The sequence below is a fragment of the Crotalus tigris genome, unplaced genomic scaffold (genome assembly GCF_016545835.1).
Source record: "Crotalus tigris isolate CLP2741 ecotype Arizona unplaced genomic scaffold, ASM1654583v1 scf7180000020992.475769, whole genome shotgun sequence".
NCBI lineage: Eukaryota > Metazoa > Chordata > Lepidosauria > Squamata > Viperidae > Crotalus > Crotalus tigris.
In genome coordinates, this window is record NW_024098302.1 from 375,915 (window position 1) to 393,455 (window position 17,541).

Consider the following 17,541-nt stretch of genomic DNA (forward strand, 5'->3'; position numbering starts at 1 on the left):
AGTGGTTCTCAACCTTTTTAATGCCGCGACCCCCAACCGGTCGTAAGTCAAGGACTACTCAACCGGTTGTAAGTCGAGGACTACTCAACTGGTGCAGCACCGTTTGCAGAATGGGACTTTTGGCGGGCTCAGCAGGGCAGAGACAGCCTGGACAATTCCTATTGGCTTTTGAAAGCCAATAGAATTAGACTCTATTCAAGAGAGTCTATTCTATTGGCTTTCAAAAGCCAATAGAATAAAAGGGAGTAGCACAGCTAAGGAAAAGGGGAAAAAAATGGCGGACTGCGTTGTTTGGCGACCCCCGTGAAATGGTCGTTTGACCCCAAATGGGGTCCCGACCCACAGGTTGAGAACCACTGAGGTAGATCAACCAAACAAGCCACACCTAAGGAGGGAGGGAAGTCAAAGTCTACCACTCAGCACAATGATGAGTGATTACTGGTAGTCCTCGACTTAAGACTGTAAGTTGTGACGGTCGTAAATCGGGTCACCCACATGACCTATCCAATTGTATGCTCTTTTGTTTTTCCCAGCAGCTGTCCAAATTCTGGAACTAGGTTGTAAGAACCTCAAGAGAGATCTGTTATAACAGGGGTCCCCAACCCCCGGTCCGTGGTTCGGTACCGGTCCACGGCTTGCCAGCAACCGGTCCACACAAACAAGCAAAGCCACATCCGTGGGATGCAGGCAGCACACAAAACCACGCACTCTCTGGTCCGTGGAAAAAACCTTTCTCCATGGATCCAGTCCCTGGTGCCCAAGAGGTTGGGGACCTCCGTGTTATAACTTGAAAGAGTCATTAAACAACAGGACTACCTGTACACAACCCTGGTTCTCATGCTTGAACCAAAGGAAACCAGTGCCCCACACACACACACAAACCAGAATTTGGCACAGGTATTCCTCAACTTATTTGTTTAGCAACTGTTCAAAGTTGCAATAGCACTGGAAAAAAAAAAAAACCCTCACGCTTATGACTGTCAACCACGGGATCAGAATTCAGGCACTTGGCAACTGACTTGTATTTATGACAGTTGCAAGATCCCGGGGTCATGAGATCACCATTTGTGAACTTGCCCGCTGGTTTTCTGACAAGCAAAGTCAATAGGGGAAGCTGATTCGTTTAACGACCATGTGATTTACTTAACAATTGCAATGCTTCGTTTAAAACAACAACAACAAAGGCAATAAAGGTCGTAAAATCGAACGCGACTCAACTGCGTTGCTTAGCAGTGGAGATTGTGGTCGTAAGTCGAGGACTGCCTGTACTGCTGCTGTTACTGTTTATGCAACATCCTTCGTTGTGGCCTCGACAAAAGAAAGGTCAGTGCTGTTTGAGCAACCGTTCGTGGCTGTCAATCATCTGAGGTAATAACAAGGCCGTATAGTGGGTCGGGCAGCCATTTTCCTGCACTGCTTGTAGCCCTCTAATTGGAAGAATCTGATTGGCCCCTGTAGGGGATAGAATGTTCAATTAGGACAGTTATTTTCAAACTTGGCATCTTTAAAACACGTGGACTTCCAACTGCCAGAATTCTGGGAATTGAAGTTCACACGTCTTAAAAGTTACCACGTCTGAAACACACTGAACTAGAAAGATCTTATGCCCAAGTTCTACCCCCATAGAGTCCCGAACTGGTATGGACAGGGAGAAGAAAGAGTGAGTTAGGTAAAGTGTGAGAATGTAGCTTTTTTTTTTTTCACCTATCAGCCTCCGCACAACTGTTTCCCCCTCTCTGATGTGGGTCCAAGAGGTTAGAAAGTACAAGTGGTCACCTCTGAGTGGGTTTTCGGGATATTGTTCTCAACCTCCTTGAGATTCACTTGAAGTACAGGGGTGCTAGTCCTCATGAAAGAAATTATTGAGAATATTTGTAATTTGGGTTGTAGGTTGCTGTTGAGCTCCCGGACGTTTCGTTAACAAATTAAGTAACATCTTCAGCAGGGTTTTTGGGTGAAATGTCTTCTTCGTTTGTAGGCTGGATGGTGGTTTGGTCTTGGGACTGGTGGAGACACTTCAGCCCCCCAAACCCCACTGAAGATGTTACCTAGTTTGGTAACGAAATGTTCAGGAGCTAAACAGCAAGCTCGGAGAACAGATCCTGAAAGCGTTGAATCCCTATATTCTGAGGTACTTCTGCTTGTCTCTAGAGCGATCTAGAGTTAATCTATTTGCAATGTATTTATTCTTCAAAAAAAACAACAACCCCAAAACTGTTTTATCTTCTCTCCGTTCTTCTTTCTCTTTGTTTTCACACCTCCGTCCTCTTTGGCTATGGAGCCCCCCTAAGAGGCTTTATAATAAAACATGCTTTCCTCCTTATGGCAATGCGACAGTTGCGTACATGTTTTTTTTTTTTAAATCATCCTTCAAGATTAGTCTCGTTTTACTCTGCTTGTATATACAGGTAGGCCACAACTGAGGTCCCAAATTTCTGTTGCTCAGTGAGACATTGGTTAAGTGGCTTTTGCTCCATTTTATCACCTTTCTTGCCACAGTTGTTAAGCGAATCACTGCAGTTAAGTGAATCTGGCTTCCCCATTAACTGGTGATCATGTGACCCTGGGACACGCCAACCGTCATAAATATGAACCAGTTGCCAAGCATCGAAATTCAGATCATGTGGCCATAGAGATGTTGCAACGCTCATAAGTGTGAAGAACGGTCACTTTTTTCAGTGCCTTTTAAACTTCAAATGGTCATTAAAGGAACAGTCGTAAGTCGAGGATTATCTGTACTCCATCCAGGCCATCAACAATGACTGGCAGAATTCAACAGCATGGGAGCTCCAAATAAAACAACCAACTCCCTTCCCAATTATGGCTGAGTGTGACTTCTGCAGGTTATGTTGTGGGAACCAGCTAATTATGGTTTATTCAACAGAACATGGCTTAAACAAATCACGGCTTAGCCCAATGTGGGTCCAACAGATTCCAGGTTTCTTCTCATCTCCCCAGGTGTGTCAAGATTGAACCTGAGGATGTTCACAAATATACTCTGGCACTGTGAGGTGGGGCATTCAAGTCATTGCTAAGTAAGAACAGCACAAGCCCTATTCTTTCAATGTGCACGTTGCATTTATTAGTAGTTCCCTTTCATAAACCTGAACAAACAACAGATTGTGATCATGACAACAAAAGTTAAACAATGCAAAAGAATCCCCAACCGTTGTATTACATCTCTGAGGAGTTTTACAGCAAGAATCAACACCGCAGTATCTTCTGCGAAACAAGACATGGCACAAATGTATTTCCTTTTTTTAAAATCTTTTAAAACCTGAGTCTGTTCCCTCTTGCCCCACCCAACTCAATTCAACTCAACTATCTGCATCTACTAATATACAGCTGATATGACTTTGTGTTCAATAACAAAACCAGATGTCGGGTGGGCATCCACGCTAGAATTTTTAAAGTATAGTTAAGGAGCCAGGGAGCACAAACCAACATGGCCCCAGACAAGGCAAAACTCAATTTGGGTTTGCTGATATTCTGCTCGCTTTGTTGGGACCACTGCTTTCATTACGCTAACGGTTAAGAGAAGATTCCGGAAGGTTTTCTTCTGCTAAAACTGACAGGGTCGGTGATCTTTCCTCAGGCTTGCACAATTTCTCTATGCCAACTCCTGTATCGTTTGGCCTGCTTTGAGACCATGTCACCACAGTTTCTGGAGCATTCAAGGAGGGAACGGGGTTCTCCCCTTGGAGGTCTAGGGGACCGCCACACACGCCGGGCTCCGGCGCTACGAATTGGGGCGATTCCGACGTTGCGAGGAATTCTTTGTCCAGCACTTGCACGGTGAACTCTGTCAACCTGGCGTGGGACTTCTCGTGCCTCGTGAGACTGTCTTTGTAAACGAAGCTTTTTTCGCAATGCGAGCAGTGGAATGACTTTTCTTCTTGGTGAGTGAACCAGTGTCTTTTCAAGCTGGCGGACTGAGTGAAATGCTTCCCACATTCAGTGCAGGTGTAACGCTTCTCCTTGACGTGGAGGCGTTTGTGTTTCTGCAGCAGCTTCAACTTGGAGAATTTTTTGCCACACTGGAGACAAGGGTAGGTGCTTCCACATCGGCTGGGTAGCTTTTGAGGCAGGGAATCCGGTTCCTCTTGCTTACAGGCCTTTGGGTTTTTTGGCAGGGCTGAATTCCACGGGACATTGTCTCCGCAGTGGCTGGATTTCTCCAGTTTTTCTCCCCCGTGGATACTCCGATGCCTTAGGAGAGACGACAAAGAGGTGAAGGTTTTTCCACACTCCGCGCATGGGTGATTTTTCCCTTTGACGGCGGCGTCTTTGGACAGGAAAGACACCGCCGGCTCCTTTGGTTTATGGATCTTCTTGTGGTGTGCCTTAAGAGCGGAATCCCACCTGAAACTCTCTCCACAATCAGGGCACCGGCAGGGTCTCTCCGTCGAATGGATGCGCTGATGTCTTAAGAGGCAGGATGGCCAATTGAAGTTCTTCCCACATTCATTGCAGGGATATGATTTCTCTGGGGTGACGGGTCCTGTTTGGAAAAAGAGCCCGAGTTTATCTCTCTCGTGGATCTTTCTATGTCGCAGAAGAGCTGAATACCCCACAAAGCTCTCTTCGCACTTGGAGCATTTGAAAGTTTTCCCTTCAGCAGGGACTTTTGTCTTTGCCTTTGTCTTATGTAACTCCTTGCGATGCTCCGCCAGCGAGGATTGCCAGAAGAAGCTTTTCCCACAAGTGGTGCACTTGTGCTTCTTTTCCCCAGTGTGAGTACTCTGATGGCTTGACAGATGGGAAGTTATCCTGTATTTCCCACAGTCCAAACACCCGTAAGGTTTTTTCTGCCTGTCCGACTGTCTTGGGAGGAGAGGAGTGGTCTTCGTGTCCTGGTGGGCCTTCTTTTGGTGCAGGTTAAATGAGGAAGCCCACCTGAAGCTCTCGCCGCACTTCGTGCATTTGTACGGTTTCTCTCCGGTGTGGATGCGTCGATGCCGCATCAGGAGGTACGAATAGACAAAGCGCTTCCCACAATCGGAACAAACGCAGGATTTCTCCTGCGGAGTGGATTGTTTCGGCAAGGGGCCTCCTGGTTTCCTGGCATCGTGGATCTTTCGGTGTCTCAGAAGAGAGCGAGCCCACATGAAACTTTTCTCACAGCTGGTGCACGAGTACGGCTTTTGTTCGGCGTGGGTGCGCCGGTGGTTTATAAGGCTCGAGGAACGGTCAAAACTTTTGCCGCACTCGAAACATTTGTAGGATCTCCCTTGCCCCAGGGGTAATTTTTGGAGGAGGGGGACCAATCGCTTCCCCCTGTGAACTTTCTTCCGGTGCAGGTTGAGAGATGAAGGCCACGTGAAGGACTCCCCACATTCCGTGCATCTATAAGGCTTCTCGTCGGTGTGGATCCGCTGATGTTGAAGGAGATCCGAGTGCTGTCTGAATGTCTTCCCGCACTCCGAACACTGATTAGGTTTCTCCTTCAAAACAGGCAATGTTGGCGCCGGAGATGCCGACTTCTGCTTCTTGTGAGCCTTCAGATGTCTTTCGAAAGACCCCTGCCACATGAAACTCTCCTCGCATTTGGGGCACTTGTAGGGTTTCTCGCCCGTGTGGATCCGCTGGTGTCTTCTTAGGTGGGACAGCCGATGAAAAAACTTACCGCATTCCGAACAGGTTTTTTCTTCTGTCGTGGGTGTCTTTTGCAAAGCGCTTTTTAGTTTCGCTCTCTGGTGGAACTTTTTATGTCTTTCCAAGGATTTGAGCGCCGGGAAACTCTTCTCACACTCGGGGCATTTGTAGTGTTTCTTTCCAATGGGGAAAGGCTGAAATTTCATGAGATGGGACCCTTGTTTGAAGCTTTTCTTTTCATACGAAACTGGGACCGATTTGTTCCTCAAATGGATCTTTTTATGCCTGTGATACGATGAACCCCAAATGAAGCTTTTCTCACACTCCGGACACTTGTAGGTTTTCCGCACAGGGAGGACCGTCGGGTGTTTCTTCAGCTCTGGACTTTGGCTTTTCCCAGATGTCTTTCCACTGCCACTGGGATTCTGCTCCTGGTGAATCCTTCTATGTACATTGAGATCCAGTGCACTGTCAAAGTGTTCCCCACACACGCTGCAAAAGTTCCGTGCAATGTTCTCTGGGGAAGAGAGAGGTAAATTCTCACCTGGCTGGGCGTGAGAGCCCTGAGCGTATCCTCGCACGGTACTGTGGGTTTTCTGATGTCTTTTCAGGGCTGTCTTATCATAGAAACTTTTGTCACACTGGAAACATCTGTATGATTTTTCCCCCGTGTGGATCCTTTCGTGCCGGGTCAGGGCTGAGTTTCGTGAGAAACTTTTCCCGCACACCAAGCAATGTTTTCTCCTTCTCTCCTTCTGCGTGTCTGAACAGAAGACAATAATTTCTGCTTTTCTACCTGCCTGCTCGTAATTTATGATGAAAGGTCTTTCCTCCATGCGATAGACACCCTGCTGTCCTCCAAGGGCCTCTTCTGGATCACAACGTTCTGGAGCAATGCTATTAGCTCTCTCTGGGGCCACCCCGTGTTGCTCTGCTTGCTTTGGTCTTCCCTGCAGGTGATTTTCATTCTCGTGCAGCCTCCAGGTACCTGCAGAAATGACAAATGCATCTCCAATGAGAGAATACTCAAGGGCCACGAGAATAGGCTTAACAGAACTAATAAGCATCATGAAATCGGATTGCGAAGCAAGTATTTCCTGGATGTTGTGCCCAGAATTAAAAGAAAACCTTTACTAGTTGATAACAAGAAAGGAAAACAATGTCAACGCTGCAAATATTGTATATTCTTTCTTTTGACAATATGCAGAATTGTCTGGTAAATATGGGGTTAATAAAGAGCAGAAGGGACGTTGGGGGTAAAGCCCGGGAAAGAAAGAGGAAGAAAACATTTGACCTTCACACTAATTGGATAGTATGAGATATGACAGCGAATTTAGGGAGGGAACATGCTGATAATTTAACTGCTCAGAGGAAGAGAACTTAGATCCTAGCATCCTTCCGTTGTGCCTGTGCCGAAATTTGTAACAATAAAAGACTTTTAGGAAAATAAATGCCTGGAAGTTCTTTGGAATGTTTCATTAGCCGGAACCACATCATACAATACAAAGATATTGTAACAGAATAATAGAGTTGGGAGGGACCAACTCCTTGCTCAAGCAGGAAACCATATACCATTTTAGACAAATGGCTGTCCAATCTTTTCTTAAAAACCTCCAGTGTTGAAGCACCCACAACTTCTGGAGGACTTCCACCGATTAATTGTTTTCACTGTCAGGAAATTTCTAGGTTGGTTCTCTCCTTGATAAGCTTCCATCCATTTCTTCTTGTCCTGCCTTCAGGTGCTTTGGAGAACAGGCCAAGCCCCTCTTCTTTGTGGCAAAGATATTGGAACACTGCTATCATGTCACCCTTAGTCTTTCTTTTCATTAAACTAGACATACCCAATTCCTGCAAATGGTCTTCATATATTTTAGCCTCTAGTCTCCTAAATATCTTTGTTGCTCGTCTGTACTTTTTATCTCTTACTCTTTATACTCTTCTCCAAAGCGCCGGAAGGCAGAACAAGAAGCAATGGATGGAAACTAATCAAAGAGGGAAGCAACCTAGAACTAAGGAGAAACTTCCTGACAGTTAGAACAATTAATCAGTGGAACAACCTGCCTCCAGAAGCGGTGAATGCTCCAACACTGGAAGTTTTTAAGAAGAGACTGGACAGCCATTTATCTGAAACGGTATAAGGCAGAGGTTCCCAATCTTTTGGGCACCTGGGACCGGTTCCGTGGAGAGAGGTTTTTCCGTGGATCGGCGGAGGCGTGGTTTTGTTTTTAAGAAGAGACTGGATAGCCATTTGCCTGAAATAGTATAGGATTTCCTGCCTGAGCAGGGGGTTGGACTCGATGACCTCCAAGGTCCCTTCCAACTTTATCATTATTATGGATCATCGCACAGTCAGCCAGATGTTCAGACTGGATTTGGCATTTTGTCTACCTATCGAGTCCTTACCCAGGACCTGGGATAGGCAGATGTGGATGTTTGATGGTATTACAGATATCGTCGCAGGATGGAAGCAGTTCCTAGTAAGGCCGCCTTTTGCAATTGACTAATAGCGAATTTGTCAATGCCAATGGTGTTCAAGTGGTGCTCCAGTTGTTTTGGGATTGCACCCAAGGAGCCTATGACTATTGGTACTACCCTTGCTTGCTTTTGCCACAGTCTTTCTATTTCTATTTGTAGGTCTTTGTATTTTGTTATCTTCTCCAGTTCTTTCTCTTCTATTCTGCTGTCTCCAGGCACTGCCACGTCCACTATCCAGACTTTTTTGTCTTTCTTATCGACAATTGTTAAGTCTGGGGTGTTATGTTGCAGGTGCTTGTCTGTTTGAATTCTGAAGTCCCAGAGCAGTTTAATTTTATCATTTTCTATGACTTTCTCTATTTTATGATCCCACCAGTTTTTTTTTATTATTATTATTATTATTGATCATCGCACAGTCAGCCAGATGTTCAGACTGGATTTGGCATTTTGTCTACCTATCGAGTCCTTACCCAGGACCTGGGATAGGCAGATGTGGATGTTTGATGGTATTACAGGTATCGTCGCAGGATGGAAGCAGTTCCTAGTAAGGCCGCCTTACTTGGAACTGCTTCCATAATTATTATTATAATTATTCCATAATTATAATTATTCCATAATTATTCCTTCCCATTATTATTATTATTATTATTATTATTATTATTATTATTATTATTTTCTCTGTACTCTTATATATAGGTAGTCCTTGCTTAACAACCAGTTGTTCCAAACGTATAACGGACCATCAATCTCGACAGGCTATCCTGCCTGGGGAATTCTGGGAGATAAAGTCCATGTATCTTAAAGTGGCCAGGGTTGAGAAACACTGCGTTTATTGTAAGGAAGGAGTCAGGACAAAAACATCTTTATGCTTTGGAGCAGAAGGACAAGAGCATTAGTAGATGCAGATAGTTGAATTTAAATGCTGACCCAGAGTCTCACCCCCTGGATTGGACAACACCACTACCCAGCCAAAAAAAACAAAACAAAAAAAACCAGATGCTTTTAATTAAAATAAACGCGTCCAAACTTACCTGCATCGGCATCTTCTTCCATCTTCAGCTCCCTGGCAAATTGTATTTTCGGCCCGGCGTCAGACGGCCCTCTCTCCAGGGACTGAATATTTTCAGATCTAGGACCGAGTTCCTCTCCCATCTACAGGAAGAACCAAGCGGATGTGAGAGACTGCTAAAGACAGTGGCAATAATAGCAACGGCACTTACCGTGTTTCCCCGAAAATAAGACCCGGTGTTATTATTATTAATTTTTTTTTTGCCTCCCAAAAAATGAGGCACCAGGTCTTATTTTGGGAAAGGGTGGTCTTTTCCACTCACCTTGCGGTAGCGGCCCCGACAGCCCCTGCCCAGCTGGGGCCACTTTTGGGACCGAAGGAAATGCCTCTGCAGCTGAGAACGGAGCTACGGATTCCGCCCGGCCTGCATTTCGTCGTCAGAGGCCTTCCGGATTGTGTAGGCCGGGCGGAATCTGTAGCTCCATTCTCAGCTGCAGAGGCCTTTCTGGAAGGAGAAACGGATGGTTTTGTATTCCTATTATTTGCTAGATTTCACGTTTTATCAGAATGCTCCAAACTGAGATTCCAAATGGGGCTGTTTCATTAGGAGTTCAGAGCTGTTTGAGTTTCGTTCAACTTAGCGGTTTCCTGTCAGATTGCAATCGACGTCTCGGGGGAAAAAAAACAACAACAACAAAACGAGCTCCACACATACCTCTTGTTCTCTTATCCCCGGCACCCACTGCGTGAGCAAGAAATCCTCGGCCAGGGAGATGACCTGAGCGCTGCTCTCTGCGTTGTGTCTCTTGACCCAGCTCTGCATCTCCGGGGGAAGGATGGCCAGGAACTGTTCCAGGATCAGCATCTCCAGAATCTGTTCCTTCGAGTGTCTCTCGACTTTTAGCCACTGACGACAAAGACTCTGCAACTGATTGTACACCTGCCTCGGCCCTTCGGCCTCTTGGTAGCAGAAACGTCGGAAGCGCTGCCGCTGCTTCTCCCGGCTTACCGCGTCGGCCTGCAAGATGGCTGCCTTCATTTTCCCATAATCCTCTCTGTCTCCCAGCGCCAGGCTGCTGTAGGCTTGCTCGGCGTCTCCTCTGAGGGTGGGCCGGAGGTGAGCTGCCCATTCTTCCTTGGGCCACTGGAAAGCTCTGGCGACTTGTTCGAAGGAGGCTAGGAAGATGTGAGCGTCCTCCCACGGGGAAGGCTCTGGAAGGATCTGGGGGACTTCCACGTTAGTGAGGAACTCCTGCCACTGACTCTCCCAGAGTTGGCCCAAATCTTCTTGATTTTCCACCTTCACCTCCTGTTGAGTAGCTATGCTTCTGGAGAATAGCACTGGTGTTAGGGGGGGCTGGCTCTCTCCTCCAGGATACTGGTCTTGTCCAGGCATCATCGTGCCTATGAACGCAAACACAGTCGAGACTCTAGAAGGAGTACAGAGAAGAACAACAAAGATGATCAGGGGACTGGAGGCTAAAACATATAAAGAACGGTTTTTGGAATTGGATATGTCTAGTTTAACGAAGAGAAGGACGAGGGGGGACAGGATAGCAGGAATGGCCAACACTCCAGAAGAAAGGCTTAAGATACAGAAGGATCTTGACAGACTTGAACACTGGGCGCTATCTAACAAAATGAAATTCAATGGGGAAAAAAGTAAGGTTCTACATTGAGGCAAGAAAAATCAAATGCACAGGTACAGTATAGGTGGTACCTTGCTCAATAGTAATAACTGTGAGAGGGACCTCGGAGTCCTAGTGGACAATCACCTAAATATGAGCCAGCAGTGTGCTGCAGCTGCCAAAAAGGCCAACACAGTGCTAGGCTGCGTTAACAGAGGGATAGAATCAAGATCACGTGAAGTGTTAATACCACTTTACAATGCCTTGGTAAGGCCACACTTGGAATACTGCATTCAGTTTTGGTCACCACGATGTAAAAAAGATGTTGAGACTCTAGAAAGAGTACAGAGAAGAGCAACAAAGATGATTAGGGACTGGAGGCTAAAACATATAAGGAACGGTTGCTAGAATTGGGTATGTCTAGTTTAATGAAGAGAAGGACAAGGGGGGACATGATAGCAGTATTCCAATATCTCAGGGGCTGCCATAAAGAAGAGGGAATTAAGCTATTTTCCAAAGCACCTGAAGGCAGGAGAAGAAGCAACGGGTGGAAACTAATCAAGGAGAGAAGCAACTAGAACTAAGGAGAAACTTCCTGACAGTGAGAACAATTAATCAGTGGAACAGCCTGCCTCCAGAAGCAGTAAATGCTCCAACACTGGAAGTTTTTAAGAAGAGACTGGACAGCCATGTGTCCAAAATGGTATAGGGTTTCCTGCCTGAGCAGGGGGTTGGACTAGATGACCTCCAAGGTCCTTCCCAACTTTATTATTATTGTTGTTGTTGTTGTTGTTGTTACACAAGGACTCTGCTTGGTCCACTGTCTAGTTTAATGAAGAAAAGGACGTGGGGTGATATGATAGCAGGAATAGCCAACACTCCAGAAGACAGGCTTAAGATACAGAAGGATCTGGACAGACTTGAACACTGGGCGCTATCTAACAAAATTAAATTCAATGGTGAAAAAAATAAGGTTCTACATTTAGGCAAGAAAAATCAAATGCACCAGGTACAGTATAGTACAGTATATATACCTCACTCAATAGTAGCAACTGTGAGAGGGACCTCGGAGTCCTAGTGGACAATCACTTAAGTATGAGCCAGCCGTGTGCTGCAGCTGCCAAAAAAGCCAACACAGTGCTAGGCTGCATTAACAGAGGGATAGAATCAAGATCACGTGAAAATACCACTTTACAAGGCCTTTGAATATTGCATCTGGTTTTGGTCACCACGATGTAAAAAAAGATGTTCAGACTCTAGAAAGAGTGCAAAGAGCAACAAAGATGATAAGGGGATTGGAGGCTAAAACATATAAGGAACGGTTGCTGAAATTGGGTATGTCTAGTTTAATGAAGAGAAGGACGAGGGGGGACATGATAGCAGTGTCCCAATATCTCAGGGGCTGCCACAAAGAAGAGGGATCAAGCTGTTCTCCAAAGCGCCTGAAGGCAGGATGAGAAGCAACGGATGGAAACTAATCAAGGAGAGAAGCAACCTAGAACTAAGGAGAAACTTCCTGCTCCAACACTGGAAGTTTTTAAGAAGAGACTGGACAGCCATTTGTCTGAAATGCTATAGGGCTGTGGTGGGCACACACACCGTCGCCCCAGTCCGAGGCCTTCAGCTGGGTTTTATAAAAACTTTTCGCTTTAGGCCTCCACTGCCGTGTGCAAAAAAAAAAAAAAAGGTTCAATCAATCAATCAACTTCAACTTCTCGTGGGGAAAAAAAAAGATTTTGCAAAGTTGGAATTGATTGATTGAACTTTTTAGTCCCACCCAGTCTGCCGTTATCACTGAAGCCACGCCCACCCAGCACCTGACGATACATAAGTGGGTTTTGGTTGTAGTTTGGTCACTCGGTCTCTAAAAGGTTTGCCATCACTGGTATAGGGTTTCCTGCCTGAGCAGGGGGTTGGACTAGATGACCTCCAAGATATCTTCCATCATCATCATGATGTCAATTCCTTGAAGTAGCCCAGCCCCTTTCTTCCAGCAATGGCCAATCAGATTTCTGGGTGGTCCACATGGAAAGAAAGCAACAGCTTCCAAGCTTGTTCATATATCTCTTATTTGGAGATAATTTTTCTTTGAAGATGGAAGTCCTCCTAATGAATATAGCTATTTATTTTTTAAATTTCCCTCACGGATGAGTGGAAGAAAAGCAAAAATGCGTCTGGCAGGATCCCTATGTTTTTCACAACTCTATAAGTAAAGATAGTCCTCGACTTGTAACAGTTCATTTAGTGCAGGGGTAGGCCACCTTGGCTTTTATGACTCGTGGACGTCAACTCCCAGAATTCCTGAGCCAGCCATGCTGAAGGGAAAGGGAGAGGTTTCCAAGCTGAGCCATGCTGGCTCAGGGATTCTGGGAGTTGAAGTCCACGAGTGATAAAACAGCCAAGGTTGCCCACCCCTGGTCTAGTGACTGGCTTCTGGGTCCCAATTATTAGTCTGTGCAGGATATACAAGTAGTCCTTGACTTACGACCAGTTGAGCCCAAAATGTCTGTTGGTAAATGGTAGCAGTAACAAAAGTAACAAAGGTTACTGGGGCAAAAGTTACTGAAGTGTCTTGTGCCCCGTTTTACAACCTTCCTTGCCACAGTTCTTAAGTGAATCACTGCACGATCTGATACTATCAGCCCTCCCGTGTAACTCAGACAGGAATCACAACTAGATGAACTAATTCTACTTTACTGGAAGCTACATTAACAGAACCTTGCAAGTCTGCAAGGACAAACTTCCTGCCACCACTTTTTAATAGCTTGATCCGTTAGGATGGGTCCTTCCTTCCTTTCTCTTGGCTCTTGAGCCACTGAGGGCTCCTGCCTCCTAGCCAACATCACTTCCTCCCATTTCCTCAAAGTCACCCCACACATACCATTACAGATATACTGCATTTAATAGAGAAAAAGAAATGTGGAGGGCAAAGAGAATACAAGAGATCTAACTGACAAATAATTATTAGTAATTGGACTCTGTGACTAAACTCTGTTTAGTTTTGATCGCAGATATTTAGATGAACGGGAGAAATCTAAGTGGACACCCTGAAATTCTTTTGATAAAAGCTTTCTTAAAGGGAAGTGCTCAATGACAGGAGGCGAGATACGGATAAAGGAAAAAGGCACCTAAACACGGGACGCTCTTAAGAAGAGATTAGACAACCGTTTGTCTGAAATGATATAGAAGACCTCCAAGGTCCCTTCCAACGATATTATTTTGCTATTCTGGATGCAAAAATCTCATAAAAATTTATTTATTTATTTATGAGACTTATATACCGCTTTAAGTGCAAGCACTCTCTAAGCGGTGAACACCAGTAAGCAATGTATATATATATTTACATTGCCCCCAACAATCTGGGTCCTCATTTTACCTACCTCAGAAGGATGGAAGGCTGATTCAACCTTGAGCCGGTGAGATTTGAACTGCTGACCTGCTGAACACAGTCAGCTAAAGTGGCCTGCAAATTAGAGACATAAAAAAATTCAACATAGGCTTGTTCCTATAAATATTTAGGATGATGGTAAGTTCCCCACATGCTCAAATTCTCTCGAAATCAAGAATATGCTAATAGAAAACTTGCCATCTTACCTGTCCCTCTTAACAATGAGGAACCTTGCCAGCAATCCAACATTCATTTATCATGAGTACTACAGCCTTGATTCGTATTCTAAACTCCAAAAGTATATGAACACAGGCTGAATGCATACTGGGATTTTGCACTTCCCCCTCAATCCTTGATTCCAACAATAATTACCATCAAGGACACAAATAAAGTAACTATTTCTTTTATGATCATCTCAAAGCCGGAGCAATTGGGATGTTTGCTTCACAGGCCATTGTGAACATAATACTTTATTTTAAAGGTTCACATTATGTAAATGTAGCATAGGAGTGGCTGATTGATTACATGCCATCAAGTTGCTGTCAACTCTTAGCAATCACATAGATATTCTCCTTGATGATGTGTCTCTAACTAGGTACTTAACTCTTCCCACAATGGCCTCATTGCCTCTGTTACGGAGTCCATGCCCCCTCCTCTTTGAGCAGAATAATTATTTAAGAGAATAACAGAGTTGGAAGGGACCTTGAAGGTCTTCTAGTCTACTCCAACCCCCTACTCAAGCAGGAGACTCTGTACAATTTCAGACAAATGGCTGTCCTTAAAAGTCTCCAGGGATGGAGCACCCACAACTTATGAAGGCAAACTGTTCCATTGGTTGATTGCTCTGTCAGAAAATTTCTCCTTAGTTCTTGGTTGCTTCTCTCCTTGGTTAGTTTCCATCCATAGTTTCTTGTCTTGACTTCTTGTGCTTTGGAGAATAGATTGACCCACTCCCTTTTGCAGCAGGCCCTCAAATATTGGAATACTGCTATCAGGTCCCCGAGGGCAATAGAAGAAAGGGACGACAGAGAATGAGGTGGTTGGATAGAATCACTGAAGCAGTAGGCGTGGGCTTAAATGGACTCCAGAAGATGATAGAGGTCAGGAAGGCCTGGAGGAAAGTTGTCCATGGGGTCGCGATGGGTCGGACACGACTTCACAACTAATTACAACAATGTCATGTCCCCCCTAATCCTTCTTCTCTCTAGACTGGCCATACCCAATTCCTGCAACAGTTCATTATATGTTTTAGTCTCAAGCCCTCTAATTACCTTTGTTGCTTTTCTCTGCACCGTTTTCAGAGTCTCAATATCTTTTTTTATAATATGGTGGCCAAAACTGGATGCAGTATTCCAGGTGTGGTTTTACTAAGGTCATTATAAAGCAGTACTAGTACTTCACGTGATCTTATAAATATTAGAATTGTAAATATACTAGTACTTCACGTGATCTTATAAATATTAAAATTGTAAAAAAGTAATTTCACACTTGCTTATCACAAAAATCTCTAATACTGGGAAAGGTGGAAGGAAAGAGAAGAGCTCATCGCCCTCAGCCCATCACTTTCTTTCCACCTTTCCCAATATTAAGAGATTTTTGGTGGTGGTGGTGGGGGGGGCCTCCCATTAAGGAAGGCCGATTTAATTAAATCTGCATTAAATCCCCCCCCCCCGGCTCCGTCCGCGACTTTGTTTTACATCTCCTGGCAAGTCTCTCGAGGCAAGTCAAAAGTTCATTATCTAATAACAGATTTTACGCATTAATTGCTTATCCCTGGGGCAGCAGTCCCCGAGCTCCTTGCCAGAGGCGATCTCCTGAGGACCCTTTCCCAGTTAATGGAGCAGCAAATCCCGGGGATCTTTTGGGATCGAGCTGCTAGCTTAAGATGGCTTTGCAAAAATCTCCCAGAAGAGGGGGGGGGGGAGGAAATTTTTTAAATCTCCAGCCTACGCCTGTTTGCTTGCGCCTCTTTTCTCTCGGCCAGATATGAGCGTCCTTCTCCGCAACTCACCCCTTTTGCACCGCCGCCGCTTCCCTGCTCCGGAGCACGAGGGAGCCGGACGGGCTTCACACACACACCCACGATTGGAGGGGGGGGGAGAGAAATGCCCCGCTTGAAGAGCCAGGCCGGAAGTCTAGCGTTCGGGACTGGTTTGCCCCTCCCCGATTCCTTCGTCAACTCTGTGGTCTTTGGGCGGAGCCCTTCTAGGATGTTGCGGCTCTGTCGATTTGCTGCCGCGTTTTCTAGCTCCCCCTCCCGGCCGAAAGGGGATTTTTAAACCTGCGGCGTCAAAAAGCTTCTCTGTCTTTCACTAACGGCTCTTTTTTTCGGCTTGTGTACGTTTTAAACCGACATTGTTTTGTTTCTCACCTATTTGGTTGTTGGCTGGGCGTGCAAATGGCGAGAGGTGAGATTCCAGTGAAACAGCCACGTGTGTTTTGGATGACCGCAAGCCGGCTTGTGTTTTTTCAATTACAGGTAGTCCTCAACATCATCATCTTCATCTTCATCATCTTCATCATCATCATCAAGTTGGAAGGGACCTTGGAGGTCATCTAGTCCAACCCCCTGCTCAGACAGGAAAACCTACACCATTTCGGACAGATGGCTGTCCAGCCCCTTAAAAACTTCCAGTGTTGGAGCATTCACCGCTTCTGGAGGCAGGTTGTTCCACTGGTTAATTGTTCCAACTGTCAGAAAATTTCTCCTTAGTTCTAGGTTGCTTCTCGCCTTGATTTAGTTTCCATCCGTTGTTTCTTGTCCTGCCTTCAGGCATCTTGGAGAATAGCTTGACTCCCTCTTTTTTGTAGTGACTGCTCGAAGTTGCAACCAGTCACTTATGACTGTTTTTCAGACTTATGACCATTGCAGCATCCCCATGGTCATGTGATTTACATTCGGATGTTTGACAGCTGACTTACATTTATGACAGTTGCAGTGTCCCAGGATCATGTGATCCCCTTTTGTGATTTTCTGACAAGCAAAGTCAATGGAGAAGCCAGATTCACTTAACAACTGGATTACTAATTTAACCGCTGCAGGGATTCACTTAAATGTGGCAAGAAAAGTCGCAAAATGGGGCAAAATTAACAAATTTCTCACTTAACAACATAAATTCTGGGCTCAATAGTGATCGTAAGTCAAGGACTGCCTGTATTTGGGTTTAGTGTGTTGTGTGAATTCAGTCATTATAGTTAGAAAATAGATTAATGGGATTTGAAGGGACCTTGGTGGTCTTCTAGTCCAACCATGTTACAATGTGTGGGATTCTAACAGTAATTACGGGAGGTTTTTTTATGTATATATTGTTTTTTTAACCTGCTTTTAAGGGGATTTTTTAAAATTGTTGGGTGCCCCCCTCTCGGTGACTGAGATGGGCAGCTGGACAAATCAAAATAATAATAACCTAAAATCTAAAAATATAATCCCTCTGTGCCTGCCTGGG

The 17,541-nt window shown here is 45.2% G+C and overlaps 1 protein-coding gene across 3 annotated transcripts; it reads right to left on the reverse strand.

Moving 5' to 3' along the window:
* Window positions 1-3,056: 3,056 nt before the first annotated feature.
* On the reverse strand, window positions 3,057-16,644 carry LOC120319908 (zinc finger protein 184-like). 3 transcript variants are annotated; one of them, XM_039369257.1, is made up of 5 exons: window positions 16,107-16,644; window positions 14,088-14,170; window positions 9,795-10,509; window positions 9,102-9,222; window positions 3,057-6,583 (listed from the first exon to the last, which is right to left on the reverse strand). In XM_039369257.1, exons 3-5 carry the CDS (start codon window positions 10,476-10,478, stop codon window positions 3,525-3,527), a joined length of 3,864 nt encoding a protein of 1,287 aa, XP_039225191.1. In that variant the 5' UTR covers window positions 10,479-10,509; window positions 14,088-14,170; window positions 16,107-16,644; the 3' UTR covers window positions 3,057-3,524. The 3 variants fall into 3 exon arrangements, with proteins under 3 accessions (XP_039225191.1, XP_039225193.1, XP_039225194.1); XM_039369259.1 differs by lacking the exon at window positions 14,088-14,170; XM_039369260.1 differs by lacking the exon at window positions 16,107-16,644 and having other exon boundaries at window positions 9,795-10,483; window positions 14,088-14,131.
* Between the last annotated feature and the right edge of the window lie 897 nt (window positions 16,645-17,541).